The 18,659-nt window shown below is 37.2% G+C and overlaps 2 protein-coding genes and 1 long non-coding RNA gene across 4 annotated transcripts in view; all 3 read left to right on the forward strand.

The window, feature by feature from the left end:
- Positions 1 to 1,309: 1,309 nt before the first annotated feature.
- LOC140811800 (uncharacterized) lies at positions 1,310 to 3,091 on the forward strand. Of its 2 annotated transcripts, none has more exons than XR_012113538.1 (3): positions 1,310 to 1,412; positions 1,711 to 1,799; positions 2,396 to 3,091. It is a non-coding gene; the product is annotated as an uncharacterized lncRNA (long non-coding RNA). The 2 variants fall into 2 exon arrangements; XR_012113541.1 differs by having other exon boundaries at positions 2,935 to 3,091.
- A 43-nt stretch (positions 3,092 to 3,134) lies between these two features.
- LOC140805492 (uncharacterized) lies at positions 3,135 to 7,727 on the forward strand. The gene is made up of 9 exons (XM_073161764.1): positions 3,135 to 3,258; positions 3,430 to 4,101; positions 4,171 to 4,391; positions 4,518 to 4,680; positions 5,128 to 5,310; positions 5,428 to 5,717; positions 6,039 to 6,491; positions 6,987 to 7,274; positions 7,671 to 7,727. Exons 1-9 carry the CDS (start codon positions 3,135 to 3,137, stop codon positions 7,725 to 7,727), a joined length of 2,451 nt encoding a protein of 816 aa, XP_073017865.1.
- Positions 7,728 to 8,326: 599 nt separating this feature from the next.
- LOC140805497 (uncharacterized) overlaps positions 8,327 to 18,659 on the forward strand; it is a 28,350-nt gene continuing 18,017 nt past the window's right edge. Inside the window, exon 1 of the mRNA XM_073161768.1 lies at positions 8,327 to 8,448. The gene's annotated coding sequence lies outside the window, so the exon portion shown is untranslated. The remainder of the gene's footprint in view (positions 8,449 to 18,659) is intronic.

An 18,659-nucleotide genomic window follows, 5' to 3' on the forward strand; every position in this document is an offset into this window, starting at 1 on the left:
TCCACAATCCAAGCCAACACCTATGACAACCCAAAGTTTCACCCGAGAACATCACTTTCTGCATAGTGTGATGTGTTGATTCGTTTTACTGTATTGTGTCGTTCCAGTGGCCATATCCTCAACCATGGCTTGATCTAGACTTGATGAAGTGTTGCATGAACCATGGCTATGGGCTAGAAGACAACCATGATCCACCCAAAACCCCAAAAGCCAAAGCTTCACTCACGCAGGAAATAAAAATATCGAAGGGGCACTTGTGTTGTTGTTTTGAAATTTTGATGTATCCGTGAACCAAGCCTTGAAATGCCATCTTGGTCACGTCCTAGACATGCTAAGGGAAGGTTCTAACCATGGTTACAGGCCCTGGGCCAACCAAGATTCGAACTCTCGCCTTAGACAAACAAGAATCAAAAATCGAGACTCAAACTCGCAACTATGGGGAAGTTGCTGTCAAACCATTTTTACTGGGGTGAATGGACTTAAACCAAGGGACCAACACCTTCCTCACACACTCTATATCATGCCTAGATGCAGCCTTGAATGCCTGGTGTAATACCCGAATTTTGATATAATATGGCAGTACTTGTGATGGTTCTTGGCTTTACGTTATGATATGAATGATAATGATGTTGTAGAATGGAATAGATAAAGGATGGGTAGAATCAAAGGTTGAATTTGAGCTAAATAGGTAATGGACGTGCAGAAACAGTATGAAAAATATGACAGTAGTTGTGAATTTTAGCATAATGTTTTGTATATTGATCCGATTTATGTGAGACCTTTTTCGTTAGAAAAATAAGACATAAGGCTATAACTTTGTAGTTTTGAGTTTTGTTCAAATCATTAGGGAAGACGAGCCAAAAGCGCCCCGAAGTGTGTCGTGCGTATCGTCGTTCCTACAATGACACATGTTGGGAATTGAGCATAACTTTTTACTCAGACCTGAAAATGACCTGAAATTTTGGGAGATGAAAGCCAAGACATAGAGCTACAACTTTGTAGTTTACCACTTTTCCTAATTCTGAAGGGAAGAGGCGTTTCGGAAGCAATCTTTGTAGTGCCTGTGCGCAGAGTGCGCGCCCGGGCGGGAATTCATGTGCGCCCGGGCGGACCTTGTTCGAAATTTTTGGTTTTTGGCCGAGAGTTCCGCGCCCGGGCGAGAAAAGAGGTTCTCTCGGGCGGCCAGCGATTTTTAAAAAGCGTGTTTTCGAGATTTGAGTGATATAATAGAGGAGTTGGTTCATTTTCCTCTCATTCTCTCCTCACTTGTCGATTCTTCACTCCATGGGAAGCTAGGGTTCTCTCCTTCCTTCTATTTTCAAAATTATTCTTTAATCTATGGGAGATTTGTTCAAGGAAATTATGTAATGAAGTTAGATTTGTGATCCTCTCTCCAAGATCTTCAAGATGGTGTAAGTATGTTATATTTTTATTCAAGTTTGGAAATGGGATGAAGTTTAGAATTGATGTTTGTGTTGATATTTGAGATGTGGGAGATGTTGAAATTGTGTTGGTTTGAATTTAAGATGGAATTGAATCCAATGGCAAAGTATAGGAGCTAATTTCTTTAGCACGCATGCCATGTGGTTGATGAAATAATTCAATGAATGTTTTTATGGCATATTAAGGTTAAAAAAATTTACGGATCTTGATTTGAAGCAGTATTGAACTAATTATGAATTTTGAACAGAAATTACTTTGTTTTGATAGATGATCAAAGTCCTTGAGTTATAGTAGAATTCAAAGGTTCAAGACTTCTCACCTACGCATTTCGATCTTCTTTTGGTAATATTTGAAAGGTATGTTACGGTCGATAACATACGAGGTAAAAGTATCATTTTTATTTTTAAATAGAAAATTCTATGGCTCGATGAATTACTTGTGATTTGATGATGATTGTGGCCTTGAGATGAGTTTATTATTATATTGAAATGATGATTATTGATTTGCATCATTACATTGCATATTGAGCCACTTTTTTATTCAGATTTGATATGGCGGAGGTCGCCTTGATTTATTGATTTGTTAGACGTATGGGGCTATAGTTGAGTTGGCATAGTGTATACGGAGATCGCTGCTATGGCCTGAACACTCTCTATAGGCGCACCATAGTCGTGGGATTGTAGAACACAGCACCCCACCCCGAGCGGATGAGTCGATGGATGTTGCTGGGTGATTATATTCCCTTGGGTACCCTATGACCAGATGATTCACTTGATCTTGAGGTTTATTGATAGCCCACAGTTTCTGATCATTCATTGCATTATATTGCATCTTGATGAATTTTATATGAGATATTTGAAATTTTAATTCTAATATGTTATGGATTGTATCATACTGGGTTTATACTCACCGTCATGTCGGCTACCTCTTGTTTTCATGTGCTTGACGGTAGATGAGGCGAGGCTTGGGATGCCAGAGTCCAGCTCCAGGCGAGGAGATACGAGTTAGAGTGGGATTCTCGGGTCTTAGGAGCTATGTGATGATGTTTGGATTTCTTTGGTTCACTACTTTATTTTGGCATGTTGAAAATTTTATTTCAAACATTTGAGACATTTAAATTATTCTGACGATGTTTATGTCAGTTTGTGAACAAAAAATTATGTATTTTATTAAATCGTTTGGTGTGATACATTTAAAATTATTAGTATTAGATATCGGACCCGAGGCCTCACATTAGGTGGTATCAGAGCGTAAGATATTTGGGAACAGGGTAGATCGAGTCAGTTTGAATTGCTTCATCATGTGATATATTTGTTAGAATTTTCATTGTGCTATGATGTGAAATACATGATTTAAATTGAGATATTATATTGTTGAGTTTTATTCAAGATTTTTGAGATTGTTGAGTCTCAAGAGCCAGAGATGATTGATACAAGATTGAGATGATTATGATATTGTGATTTTATATGTGTTTGATCTATTTTATATCAGACATGGCTACTCGAGGTAGAGGTCGTGGTAGACCTAGACAGGACATACCAGTGGCACAAGATCAGGGTAGTGCTACTCATACTCAGATGGATATAACTCCGACTCCGATGGAGATACTGTTAGCCATTTTTCAGTCTTTGTACCCACCGATGATGAAGGGTACAGAGAATGCATTAGAGTGTGAGAACTGGTTGGAGAATATGGATCAATTATTTGAATCTCTTGAGTATCCAGATGATCGTAGAATCAAATTAGTTGTTCATCAGTTATTGGATGCTGCTAAGAGTTGGTGGATAATGACAAGGAAAGCTTTAGAGGGTCGAGGTACGATTGTTACCTGGGATATTTTTAAATCTGAATTTTATCAGCGTTTCTTTCCTACCTCTTACAGGAAAGATAGGGGAGCCGAGTTTGCAAATTTAAAGCAGGGAAATCTGAATATTGAGGACTATGTTGCTAAGTTCTCGAATTTACTGAGATTTGCTCCTCATGTAGCATTCGATGAAGAAGCTAAGGCCGATCACTTCATAAATGGTCTTAATCCTGATATCTTTACCCTGGTTAATACTGGAAGGCCTAACACTTTTGCTGAGGCTCTTGATCGAGCCAAGGGAGCTGAAACTGGAATCATTAGGCTGAGAGGTTTTCAGTATTTGCAACGACCCCAACAACCACAGTTCCGACAGCAATTCAGACAGGGTAATAGTGGCGGTAACAGTGGAAACATTAGAGAGCAGTTCAGGGCTAGAGGGAAGCAATTTAAGAGACATGGCAGTAATTTTTCGAGTTCTAGTGGATCGAGACAGTCTGGTTCAGTTCAGAGTACTGGTTATTCAGCCCCGACTTGTAGTCAGTGTGGTGGTAGACATTATACCGATCAGTGTAGAGGAATCTCAGGAGCTTGCCACTTGTGTAACCAGGTGGGACACTATGCTCGAGTGTGTCCTAATCGTGGCGGTGAAATATCTCAGAATGGGGGATCATCGAGACAGACACCTCACCAGAATCGTCAGACCCCTACAGTTCATTCTTATCAGCAATCAAACCAGACAGATCAGAACAAACAGAGTGGTAGCCACAGGGTAGGACAACCACCTAGACAGCAGGCTCGAGTTTTTGCACTCATTGAGGATGAGGCAAATAATTCTCCAGATAATGTCATTGCAGGTAATTGTTTTCTCTCAGGTTATCCTGCTTATGTTTTGATAGATACTGGTGCATCACATACTTTCATAGCTGAGCACTTTGTCACATTGCATTTGTTGCATTCTATGCCATTATCATCTACATTATCTATTTCTACTCCACTGGGCAAAGTGATGAGGTCAGCTGAAATGATAAATGGTTGTGAATTTCGTTATGAGGATAATGTTATTGAGTTTGATTGTATTGTATTGGAGATGTCTGATTTTGTCTGCATAGTTGGTATTGACATTTTGACAAGATACAAAGCTACTGTAGATTGTTTTCAGAATGTTGTTAAGTTTAGACCTGATATGACAGATCACTGGACGTTCTATGGTAAGGGATCTCGAGCTAAGATTCCTTTGATATCTGTTTTGTCCATGACTCGTTTGTTGCAGAAAGGAGCCGAATGTTTCTTGGTTTATGCGATTGATATTTCAAGGTCAGTACCTAAATTGGCAGATATTCCAATTGTTAATGAATTTTCAGATGTATTTCTAGATGAAATTCCAGGATTTCCTCCAGTCCGAGAGGCTGAGTTCAACATTGAGTTGATGCCAGGTACACAACCTATTTCTAGAGCTCCTTATAGGATGGCGCCAATTGAACTGAAGGAACTAAAGGAACAACTTGAGGATCTATTGGCTAAAGGATATATAAGACCAAGTGTTTCACCTTGGGGTGCTCCGGTTTTATTCGTGAAGAAGAAAGATGGGTCTATGAGGCTTTGTGTCGATTATAGACAGTTGAATAAAGCCACAGTAAAGAATAAGTATCCTTTGCCAAGGATTGATGATCTCTTTGACCAGTTGCAAGGTTCTTAAGTATATTCTAAGATTGATTTAAGATCCGGATATCATCAGTTAAGAGTTAGAGAGGCAAATGTGCCTAAGACTGCTTTTTGTACCAGGTATGGGCATTTTGAATTTTCGGTTATGCCTTTTGGGTTGACCAATGCACCTGCGGTATTTATGGATTTGATGAACCGTGTGTTTCAACGATATATAGATCAATTTGTTGTGATCTTCATTGATGACATTCTTATTTATTCAAAATCTGAAATTGAGCATGCCGAGCACTTGAGAGCTGTTTTGCAAATTTTGAGAACTGAAAAGTTGTATGCTAAATTAACAAAATGCGAGTTTTGGCTGGATAGAGTGGTTTTCCTTGGACATGTGATTTCAAGTGCAGGTATATCAGTTGATCCGAGTAAAGTTGAGGCAGTCATCAATTGGTCTAGACCGACATCAGTTCCTGAGGTGCGTAGTTTTATGGGTTTGGCAGGATATTATCGTAGATTTATTGAAGGATTCTCACAGATTGCAAGGCCAATTACCCAACTGACACAAAAGAATGCACCATTTATTTGGTCATCGGCATGTGAGAATAGTTTTGTTGAACTTAAGAAGAGATTGACCAGTGCTCCAGTTCTAACTATTCCATCAGGTGTAGGAGGATTTACAGTGCACATTGATGCTTCACTTCAAGGATTTGGTTGTGTATTAATGCAACATGGTCGTGTGGTTGCCTATGCTTCACGACAGTTGAAGCCACATGAGTCTAGATACCTAGTGCATGATTTGGAACTAGCAGCAGTGGTTTTTGCGCTAAAGATTTGGCGACACTACTTGTATGGTGAGAAATTTGAGATATTCACTTATCATAAGAGTTTGAAATACCTCTTTTCACAAGCGGAGCTGAACATGAGACAGAGACGTTGGTTAGATTTGTTGAAAGACTATGATTGCGAGATAAAATATTATCCGGGTAAGTCGAATGCAGCAGCCGATGCTTTGAGCAGAAAAGTATGTAATATGTCTTTGATCACTAGAAGTGTTTCTGATCTAGTAGAAGAATGTTGTCTTTCTGGTTTGGATTTTGTGGAAAATACTCAACCTGTAAGAGTATTTATTATTCAGGCAGAACCCGAGTTGTTTGTTAAAATTGAAGAGGCCCAAAGATTAGATCAAAGTATTCAGAAATCAATTGAACTCGTCAAATCTGGACATCGATCAGAATTTCAGGTCAATAATGAGGGTATTTTGTTTGTGAATGATCATATTGTAGTTCCTAATATTTCAGAGTTGAGGATGCAGATTTTACGTGATACTCATTGCAGTAAGTTCAGTGTACACCCTGGAAGTAAAAAGATGTACAATGATTTGAAGAAACAATTTTGGTGGAAAAGAATGAAATCTGACATAGCAGAATTTGTATCTCGTTGTTTGAATTGTCAACAAGTAAAAGCAGAACGAAAGCGACCAGGAGGTCTTTTGCATAGCCTTAAGGTTCCAGAATGGAAGTGGGACCATATCACCATGGACTTTGTCACGAAGTTGCCGAGGTCGTCGAGAGGTTGCGATGCAATTTGGGTTATCGTTGACAGATTAACTAAGTTTTTGTGTTTCATTCCTTATCAGATGACATATAGGCATGATCAGATGGCCAGATTGTACATCAGAGAAGTTTTGAGATTGCATGGTGTTCCTAAGTCAATTGTATCAGATCGTGATCCCAGATTTTCTTCTCATTTTTGGCAGAGTTTACAAGAGGCTCTTGGTACTCGTTTGCATTTGAGTACAGCATATCATCCTCAGACAGACGGACAGTCAGAACGTACTATTCAGACATTAGAAGATATGCTGAGAGCTGTAGTGATGGATTTTGGTATTGGTTGGCAGGATTCGTTACCACTTGTCGAGTTTTCTTATAACAACAGTTATCAAGTGTGCATTGGAATGTCACCATTTGAAGCATTATATGGCAGGAAGTGTCGATCTCCTCTGTATTGGGATGATTTATCTGAAGCACCAATTGTAGGACCTGATATGATAAAAGATATGACAGAGAAAGTGAAATTGATTCAGAGTCGTATGAGAGCTGCTCAAGATAGACAGGCTAAGTATTCGAACATCAGGAGACGGCCGTTGATTTTTGAGAAAGGTGACAAAGTTTTTCTGAAAATATCTCCTTTCCGTGGTACAATTAGATTTGGAAAGAAGGGTAAATTATCACCGAGATTCATAGGTCCGTATGAGATTTTGGAACGTGTTGGTGATTTGGCTTATAGATTAGCTCTTCCTCCTGCATTATCAGGTGTTCATGATGTTTTTCATGTGTCTATGTTGAGAAAATATCATCCAGATCCTTCTCATGTACTTTCACCCGATGAGGTTGAGTTAGATCAGACTTTGAGCTACATTGAGAGACCGATTCAGATTCTAGACAGAAAAGATAAACAACTCAGAAATAAATTGATACCATTGGTTAAAGTACAGTGGAACAGACATGGTGTCGAGGAGGCAACTTGGGAATTAGAAGATAAAATGAGACAAAAATATCCAGAGTTATTCAAATGAAGTACGCTTCTATTCTCGGTTTAATTTAAATATTGATTATTACATATTAGACTTTAAAGAGATGATTGATTTCGAGGACGAAATCTATTTTTAGAGGGGAGGAATTGTAATACCCGAATTTTGATATAATATGGCAGTACTTGTGATGATTCTTGGCTTTACGTTATGGTATGAATGATAATGATGTTGTAGAATGGAATAGATAAAGGATGGATAGAATCAAAGGTTGAATTTGAGCTAAATAGGTAATGGACGTGCAGAAACGGTATGAAAAATGTGGCAGTAGTTGTGAATTTTAGCATAATATTTTGTATATTGATCCAATCGATGTGAGGCCTTTTTCGTTAGAAAGATAAGACATAAGGCTATAACTTTTTAGTTTTGAGTTTTGTTCAAATCATTAGGGAAGACGAGCCAAAAGCGCCCCGAAGTGTGTCGTGCGTATCTTCGTTCCTACAATGACACATGTTGGGAGATTGAGCATACCCTTTTACTCAGACCTCCAAATAACCTGAAATTTTGGGAGATGAAAGCCAAGACATAGAGCTACAACTTTGTAGTTTACTACTTTTCCTAATTCTGAAGGTAAGAGGCGTTTTGGAAGCAATCTTTGTAGTTCCTGTGCGCAGAGTGCGCGCCCGGGCGGGAATTCATGTGCACCCGGGCGGGCCTTGTTCGAAATTTTTTGTTTTTGGCCGAGAGTTCCGCACCCGGGCAAGAAAAGAGGTCCGCCTGGGCGGCCAGCGATTTTTAAAAAGCGTGTTTTCGAGATTTGAGTGATATAATAGAGGAGTTGGTTCATTTTTCTCTCATTCTCTCCTCACTTGTCGATTCTTCACTCCATGGGAAGCTAGGGTTCTCTCCTTCCTTCCATTTTCAAAATTATTCTTCAATCTATGGGAGATTTGTTCAAGGAAATTATGTAATGAAGTTAGATTTGTGATCCTCTCTCCAAGATCTTCAAGATGGTGTAAGTATGTTATATTTTTATTCAAGTTTGGAAATGGGATGAAGTTTAGAATTGATGTTTGTGTTGATATTTGAGATGTGGGAGATGTTGAAATTGTGTTGGTTTGAATTTAAGATGGAATTGAATCCAATGGCAAAGTATAGGAGCTAATTTCTTTAGCACGCATGCCATGTGGTTGATGAAATGATTCAATGAATGTTTTTATGGCATATTAAGGTTAAAAAAATTTACGGATCTTGATTCGAAGAATTATTGAACTAATTATGAATTTTGAACAGAAATTACTTTGTTTTGATAGATGATCAAAGTCCTTGAGTTATAGTACAATTCAAAGGTTCAAGACTTCTCACCTACGCATTTCGATCTTCTTTTGGTAATATTTGAAAGGTATGTTACGGTCGATAACATACGAGGTAAAAGTATCATTTTTATTTTTAAATAGAAAATTCTATGGCTCGATGAATTACTTGTGATTTGATGATGATTGTGGCCTTGAGATGAGTTTATTATTATATTGAAATGATGATTATTGATTTGCATCATTACATTGCATATTGAGCCACTTTTTGATTCAGATTTGATATGGCGGAGGTCGCCTTGATTTATTGATTTGTTAGACGTATGGGGCTATAGTTGAGTTGGCATAGTGTATGCGGAGGTCGCTGCTATGGCCTGAACACTCTCTATAGGCGCACCATAGTCGTGGAATTGTAGAACACAACACCCCACCCCGAGCGGATGAGTCGGTGGATGTTGCTGGGTGATTCTATTCCCTTGGGTACCCTATGACCAGATGATTCACTTGATCTTGAGATTTATTGACAGCCCACAGTTTCTGATCATGCATTGCATTATATTGCATTTGATGAATTTTATATGAGATATTTGAAATTTTAATTCTAATATGTTATGGATTGTATCATACTGGGTTTATACTCACCGGTATGTCGGCTACCTCTTGTTTTCATGTGCTTGACGGTAGATGAGGCGAGGCTTGGGATGCCAGAGTCCAGCTCCAGGCGAGGAGATACCAGTTAGAGTGGGATTCTCGGGTCTTAGGAGCTATGTGATGATGTTTGGATTTCTTTGGTTCACTACTTTATTTTGGCATGTTGAAAATTTTATTTCAAACATTTGAGACATTTAAATTTTTCTGACGATGTTTATGTCAGTTTGTGAACAAAAAATTATGTATTTTATTAAATCGTTTGGTTTGATACATTTAAAATTATTAGTATTAGATATCGGACCCGGGGCCCCACACCTGGAACCGAGCTAATCCCTGAAATCACAAAAACAACTCAGGACGTGAAGCATGGAGGGACGGCCGAGGGCTGCACAGATTTTCTTACAAAGTTGCTGTCAAATTTTGAATTTGCTCCATGAATCAAGAACATATAATGTTTTAAAATATTTATAGGACTTGATTGAAGAGAAATGAATAATATAAGCATGCCTGAAATTTTTTTGTTTTGAAGTAACAAACACTACGACGAACACGGCGCAGCGGAGAGGGAGTTCCTTTCTCTCTTGTTTTTCTGTTGTTGGTTCACAATTCTTTGTTGTTGTTATTCTCTGAATTTTCGAAGGTAGGGTGAGGGAGAATGGCTAAGCAATTGAGGTGAAGGTTGCCAATTAAATGAGGAGTTTGAATGGCAAATAAAATCTTTCTATCCTAGTTGCTTGTGAGATATGGAATGAGGTGTGATATTATTGGATTGAGAGAGGTTTAGGGAGAGGTGATGGCCGAGATCTCTAACAAACACAAGGCAAGGATATTGCTTAAATCATGTATTTTAAATCCTTACAGTTTTATACACCCATTAAGTATTTTAGTGAATTAATAAATTAAATTAGGATAAAATCTTGCATGTCATGGCTTAGTCTATAGAATAAATTATTAAAATGTTAGGTTATAATTTCTAGAATAAATTAGACCTAGATAAATTTATTCAAATTGGCTACACATTTTAATTTAGGCTATTAACTAAATATTGGACATGAGAGAATTAATTAATAACTTAAGTCTAATTAATTAAATAAAATCTTAAAACATCCTCTATCATTAAAATAAATTATTCATTGTCTTAAATTAAATTTAGGAATATTTTCTTATGATTAAATTTTATCTCAATACTCCAACTCCAGTCTGGCCTCGCGTATTTAACTGAAAAGATAAAACTAAACTTCTGCGATTTAAAATAAATGATCAAGACTTAACAAATTTTAAAATGAATTAAACACTCCATAAAAATTATTTTTAATTTAAATAATAGCAATTATGCATGGCTTATAAGTAATCTGATTTATCGGGTTCTACAGGTTTTACGTGTATTGAATTTGGGCACTACAACAGCTTTCTTCACCGTCTCGGATATAATATGAGCCAACTCCTCCGGGAATAAAGTAATGACAGTTGGAGGTAATGTGGGTAGAAGACCACCTTGTCCAGAGACAAGTGCATCATCTCCTGGAGCCCGGGAAGTATCTTGGTTGGTTCTTCTAGTAGGAGCCATATCAATGTCTTGAGCTCAATTTCCTACAGACGGCACCAATGATGTTGATTCGGGCAAATCGTTTGAGCTGGGTCGGGGCAATTCATCGGATGATGATTTAAGTGTTGTGTTTAGGAAAGTGGGCAAGGAAATACAACTTGTGATGAAGTTATTTCTCTCTAATATCGCTTCAACTGTAACATGCAGACAATGAAATGAACTCGTGAATGGGCGTAGGAGGAGTGTCCGGCGTAGCCACTCCGATGCTTAAGTCAGCAGGTGAAGAAGAGTAAAATGGCTGTATATGCGGTGATATACGTGAGTGCTTGTGAGTTCAAAATTCCAGAATCTGTAAATGAGAAGTATACATGCTATTTATAGGAGAAAATCCCATGATTACCTTGTTTTCAGTGGCCACCTGCTAATTATGGTAAGATGGTTACCCATACCCTGCTTCTGATGACATCTCTGACATGCCAAATCCATGTAGTTCTGACTGTAATGATTGTCAAGCATAAAGTAGCCCATACTAATATACTCGAGTGTGGTGCACTTCTCGAGGTAACCCGGGTAGAAAGTTCCTGGGAACTTGCATGAGCGCCCGGACTCCTGATTGCCCGGGGAGAAAATATCTCGGGCATCTCTTTTTCCCGGTTGCTGAAAAAAACACTCTGTATATTGACTTTGATTTGGGCTATCCATTTAGTTTCCCGGGTTATCCATGATTCGAGCTCTTATGGGGCGGGGGTATCACCAATATTTATTTTACAATCTTGGTTGATAAGAAATTATTATTAATTTGATTAACTCAATAGTTATAATTGTAAGGAATTGTTGTACAGGAAATAAATTAAAAACATTATAATGTGTTTATCAGAAGTTAGTGTTGTGTCCGGTGTTGTCAACACTGTACACAACACGGCAGCGAAAATTAAGTATTTAACACACAAATATAACTTTAATAAATTAACACCAGATTTAAATTATGCACAAGTACGAATACTTGTGTTATGCCTCATGACAAAAAATTCACTAGAAAAATTATGTAAATCGTTTACACCAAAACAATACTAGTGAGAAAACAAAACCAAATTCCTTGACACTCCAAGAAATTAAAAATGCATCAAAACAAACCACATAAAAACTAGATACATAAAATAAAAAGCGTGTTTCTTAAAACCAAACGACGACACTCTTTGATCAACACTCTGCGTCAGTGTTGTTCTTGAGTGTTGTCAACACTAATCAGCAACACGGTATATGTGAATCAATCACACAAAATCTTCAACACAAAAATCTTCAATATCTGAACTCTGTGTGTGTTCAGAAAAATCCAGCAGCTCTCCTACGCTGTAAAGTGATCAATCGATCACACGAAAACTTCTCATAAAAATATAGGTTCGGCTTTTGTATTTTTCCTCTATGTATGCGCTCTTCTGCCGACCTCACGAAAGAGTCACACCAAAAGACTCACACGAAAAGCTTCAAATGAAAAAGACTCTATTCTCTCCAACCCCCTCCTGCGGCCGTGAAGTTCTTCTTATATATAACATTTGCTTGACCTAACAAAAGAGTCCTACAAAACATAGAAACAAGATTTTCATTAGATATAAAACTCTTTTTAACAAGGATAAAATATATTGGAGATAAAAATCATATTGAAAACAAATCATATAATATCTAGATATAAATCAATCAAGATCTTATCATCTAGAAAAAAATCAAGCAAAATATTATAATCTAGAAATAAATCAAATAAAATTTTTTAATCTAGAAAGGCAAAATCTTAAATTGAAATTATCAATTTAACAAAATAATAAAGGAATAAAATATTCCTTTCAATCTCCCCCTTTTTTGCCTTTCTGGACAAAATATCCAAAAATGATAATATTGGTAAGTATCGCAGTCAGTTAAGCTCCCCCTGCATTAGAGTGTGTCTCCCCCTAAGTCAAAGTTCATCTCCCCCTGAATTAAATATGTTAGAGCACTGGTGTCGTTGACAGTGTTGTCAACACCATCATTAGAACACCTGAAAACATAAAAAGACATACGAATGAGAAATTCATTAATCACGCAAAGCAACCCAAAAACAGTATTCATTCAATCTCAGCAACTTCAAAAACAGTATTCATTCGATCTCAGCAACTTCAGATACTTCAGCATCATTCTTTTGCATTTTTGGTCCTCCTACTCCCTCTTTTTGGCCAGAATGTAAGCCAACTTCCAAAAGCAGATTATAACAAAACATATATGCTCTGGATCTAACAAAAAAATACACAGATTCAATTCTTCAGCTCCAAAAAAAAATCCGCAAAGTAAAGGTAATATTTCCGAAATTTACCCAAAACGCTAATTACGGTTCTATCCCAAAAACAAACAGTAAAATTGATTCAAACTCGTGTTACGACGATTTCAAAACAATATCCAGTAAAACCCACGTCGATTATAACTCACAGACACAAGTATACACATAAATTCAAAATCTAGGTAATCAAGGTTTTTGATCGAGCAAAACTTGCACAGTGAAATCCCCAATAAAATATTATTTTGTATGCTCAAAAATTGATCGCAAGTGCACGATGTCAAGTAATAATATAGTGTACGGGAGTACGAGTATCATTCCGCTGAAGACTGTGTTTAACAATTATTATTTTCAGTTATTTAACATTTAGCAACGAAAATTGAGTTATGTGATTATTCCTACTATGCTCAAATAAATATGCAATTAAAATGATTCAACAAGTAATGAATGAGAATGTTATCTAAAATGTTGAGTTAAAATTCAATGAGAAATGGATTTGTTGGGAATCTCGGTTCACCTACCCCTCGTTAATCAATTAATTCGTTCGATCGTGATCTACGCTTCCGACAGGATTTCCTAATCTATTGAACACACTCTCTCGAGCTATGCCAAACTAATTTCACTCACTGAAGTAATTAAATATCTTTAATTATTTATCACGAGCGAATCGCATTTCGTTCTATAAAATCCCCTAGTTTTCGACCCTTAGGACTATGACTATCGGCACGTACCCAATTTCATATATCTATGTAAATTGTAGATCCGTGAATTATACTACTCGATCCTATCACTCGTTATTCTCTCGAACTTACTCGTGATATGAAAACTTCGTTAAAGTTAGCTACTCTTTAATGACACGATAAAACAGTACTAAAATCAAGAATAACGCACAATCGAAATATAAATTAATTCAACTCAGTTCGGGGTAGGATCCCCTTTAATCCCAACAAATAATAAAGTTAGCTACTAGAATTCATAATTAAAAATAAATGCAACAATGTTTAACATGAAAGAAACTAGATTAGAAATACTAAGCGAGACGAAATCTGCGAAGAACGGTGCTCGGAAAGCTTCAAATCTTCAATCCAAGCGCAAAGTTCTCTCCCAAGCTCCTTGTGGCTGCTGCAATATCTCTGAATATCCCCCAAAGTCGTCTAAAAATCCTTCTATATCAGCCACCCTCCTAAACTAAGGTAAGAAATCGAGCATGAAATCTTGCCAAAAATAGGTGGCGCTCGGGCGGTAGAAAAATACCGCTCGAGCGCCACACCTTCTGTACATCTCCCGGGGAAGAGCGGCCTTCGCGCTCGGGCGGTAGAAAACTACCGCTCGAGCGCCGACCTTTCTGTCTTTAATCCTTTGGGGCTTTCATCTCGCGCTCGGGCGGTATAATTTCACCGCCCGAGCGCCAAACCTTCTATACAAACGCTTCGGCATTTCTCTTTTCGCGCTCGGGCGGTACAATTTCACCGCCCGAGCGCCAACTCCTCTGCCCTTTTGTCTTGACTTGGCACTTGGCTCCGATTTTGGTTCTTCCGGCCCTTTTTCCATGCAAATTCATCACGCCCGAGTGAGATATGATAAAATGCAAATATTTACTCTAAAATGAACAGAATGTGACCGAAATAAACGATGCACAATGCAAAACACACACAGACTAATGCGCTAAAATACGTAAAAACGACACATATCAACCCCCTCATACTAACCTTTTGCTTGCCCTCAAGCCGGTGTTTTAACTGTCAGATCTGCAAGATCATCAAACACAACGTTAATTGATTCCATTGTAGTCATAGTTCTCAGATTAAATACACAATAAGCACGACCATTAGTAGAGTATCCAAGAAAAAGACATTTAACACTTTTTGAATCAAATTTAGCTAGATGATCTCTATCATTCAGTACATAACATACACATCCAAAAATATGAAAATATTTAAGGTTTGGTCTTCTTCCCATGATAATCTCATATGAAGTCATTGTAGAACCACTCCTTAAATAAACGTGGTTGGAAATGTGACATGCCGTATTTAAAGCTTCGGCCCAAAAACATTTTGACATATTCTTAGAACTAAGCATGACCCGAGCCATTTCTAGGAGGGTTTGATTTTTCCTTTCAGCTATGCCGATTTTTTGAGGGGTCTTCGGAGATGAATATTCATGAGTGATACCTTTCTTATGGCACAAAGAGATAAAATGAGAATTTTCGAACTCCTCACCATGATCGGTTCTTATCTTAACCACCCTCATATCATACAGATTTGTTATCCTAGCATGCAACTTCTTAAAAGCATCAAATGTATCAGATTTTTCTCTAAAAAAACTTACCCAAGTAAAATGCAAAAAATCATCAACACAAACAAACGAATATTTCTTACCACCCAAGCTCTCAACTTCCATCGGACGCATTAGATCCATATGCAAGAGTTCAAGGCACCGTGTTGTCCCAAAGTGTTGCAACATCGGGTGCGCAACACGGGTTTGTTTACCTTTCTGACACGGGCCACAGACATAATCATTACTTGAACTCAAATTTGGCATACCTCTCACAGCATCAAACTTACTCAGATTCTTCAAAGTTTTGAAGCTCACATGTCCTAGTTTTTGATGCCATACGTCTAAATCACTCACCTTGGCACATCGGCAACCATCATCTTTTCCCAATTGATAACAATTGTCAGCTGAACGAGTACCTGACATTACACAAACATTGGCATCATTAAAAACTTCACAATTATTTTTATTGAACTTAACATGTAAATCATTGTCACAAAGTTGACTTATGCTTATTACGTTTGAGTTAGGTCCTTCAACGTGTAGAACATTATGAAGTTCAGGAAGTCCGTCAACATTCAGGATTCTTTTGCCTACAATTCTTCCTTTGGCACCACCACCATAGGTTACACACCCACTTTTTACTTCAACATAATCCGTGAGATGTTCTTTAGATCCGGTCATGTGGTGTGAGCACCCACTGTCAAAGTACCATGCACCTGCAATGTTAGTTTTTAAAAAAGTATAAATGACATTGCAATGAATAACAACTTTCGGTACCCAAACTTTCTTCATAGGAGGTTTCTTGACTGCTGTGTTGCGCCTGGTGTTGGGCAACACCAGATTTGCATGCCAGTTCATATAGTCATTTCTCAGTTTAAAACAGAAAGGTTTGATGTGACCTGACTTATGACAGTAATGGCAAATAAAATATCGCTTTCTTTGCTTTGATTTAGAAGTTGACACTGGCTTCTTGGTTTGTGGCATCTTCACTGCCGGGTCAACTTTCAAATGAGAAGAGGAAGCTCTATTTTGTTTCAGCAATCGTTCCGAGGCTTGCTTTGAGATTGGCAGAGTCTTCATGGGAGGTTTCACTATTAAGGGGATAGAGCAGTCTTCACTTGCCTTTACAAGCACGGTTGATTTTGATTTAGATTTGAAAGTTTCACCATGTTCATATGTGCTTTCAACATATCCAAGACCAGTTCTATTGTCCTTTCTCATAGTTAGCAATGAGTCAAGTTTTGATGAACTTGAGCTAAATTTAGCAATAGTCTTTGAGGCCTTCTCAAGATCATCCTTGACTTTACACAGTTCGAGGTCCTTCTTACTCAAAAAGACTTCCAGTCGAGACATGCTACTCTTTAACTCAGTATTTTCCTTTGAGAGCATATAATTTATTTTATTTCTTTTGATTCAATCTTCGTATAGCTCTTCATACATAGCCTGCACACTTTCAAAAGTGAGTTCATCAGAATCAGTATCCTGAATTTCATGATTACCTGAGTCATTGTGAGATTTAGCATTGAAACACAAGGATTTTGAAGTGGTGTTGCGGCCCGGTGTTGCAACACCAGAGGCAACACCGTGCGGGTTGACTTGCAATCAGCATTTTTCCTTCAAAACAGCAGTGTTTGTAGACAGTAAGTCCATTCGGATTCTGTAAAATTTCCTGCAAACAAAAACAACAATAAACCAGAATCAATCACTTAGTGTATCAAGCGTTGGCTCTGATACCACTTGTAAGGAATTGTTGTACAGGAAATAAATTGAAAACATTAAAATGTGTGTATCAGAAGTTAGTGTTGTGTCCGGTGTTGTCAACACTGTACACAACACAGCAGCGGAAATTAAGTATTTAACACACAAATATAACTTTAATAAATTAACACCAGATTTAAATTATGCACAAGTACGAATACTTGTGCAATGCCTCATGGCAAAAAATTCACTAGAAAAATTATGTAAATCGTTTACACCAAAACAATACTAGTGAGAAAAAAAAATAAAATTCCTTGACACTCCAAGGAATTAAAAATGCATCAAAACAAACCACATAAAAACTAGATGCATAAAATAAAAAGTGTGTTGCATAAAACCAAACGACGACACTCTTCGATCAACACTCTGCGTCAGTATTGTTCTTGAGTGTTGTCAACACCAATCAGCAACACGGTATATGTGAATCAATCACACAAAATCTTCAACACAAAAATCTTCAATATCTGAACTCTGTGTGTGTTCAGAAAAATCCAGCAGCTCTCCTACGCTGTAAAGTGATCAACCGATCACACGAAAACTTCTCATAAAAATATAGGTTCGGATTTTGTATTTTTCCTCTATGTATGCGCTCTTCTGCCGACCTCACGAAAGAGTCACACCAAAAGACTCACACGAAAAGCTTCAAACGAAAAAGACTCTATTCTCTCCAACCCCCTCCTGCGGCCGTGAAGTTCTTCTTATATATAACATTTGCTTGACCTAACAAAAGAGTCCTACAAAATATAGAAACAAGATTTTCATTAGATATATAACTCTTTTTAACAAGGATAAAATATATTGGAGATAAAAATCATATTGAAAACAAATCATATAATATCTAGATATAAATCAATCAAGATCTTATCATCTAGAAAAAAATCAAGCAAAATATTATAATCTATAATTAAATCAAATAAAATCTTTTAATCTAGAAAGGCAAAATCTTAAATTGAAATTATCAATTTAACAAAATAATAAAGGAATAAAATATTCCTTTCAATAATCATCAAGCTCCAGTAATATCACATGATTGTAACATATTAATTCTTTAGTTGTTCGTTTTATTTCTCCATGAGATAATAACTTATCCATACGTAATTGGAACGAAATATGCTTAGGGTAGACATACGATTTCCAAAATATTGTATGAACTTGACCATCTTTCCCAGAAATCGGAATCGAAATCGGAATCGTGTACGTACGTTTTGGTTCCGATTCCTAAGATTAAAGAACTAGAACATGAGGAACTAGAACCTGGGCCGGAGAATAGGGGGCGATTAAAATTATATATAGCTGATTTATATTGATACATGCATTTGTGAAAATAAGAAAATAATAAAACGGAAAATAAATAATAATAATAATAAATAATAATTTAT

Source organism: Primulina eburnea, chromosome 1 (assembly GCF_022965805.1).
Source record: "Primulina eburnea isolate SZY01 chromosome 1, ASM2296580v1, whole genome shotgun sequence".
In the NCBI taxonomy this organism is placed as follows: Eukaryota; Viridiplantae; Streptophyta; class Magnoliopsida; order Lamiales; family Gesneriaceae; genus Primulina; species Primulina eburnea.

Coding starts and splice junctions, on each gene's coding strand:
- LOC140805492 (XM_073161764.1), top strand. CDS start 3,135: ATGGATCAATTATTTGAATCTCTTGAGTATCCAGATGATCGTAGAATC. Junction 4,392..4,517: donor TGACAAGATACAAAGCTACT/GTAGATTGTTTT, acceptor CGTTTGTTGCAG/AAAGGAGCCGAATGTTTCTT. Junction 5,311..5,427: donor ACATGTGATTTCAAGTGCAG/GTATATCAGTTG, acceptor GATTTATTGAAG/GATTCTCACAGATTGCAAGG.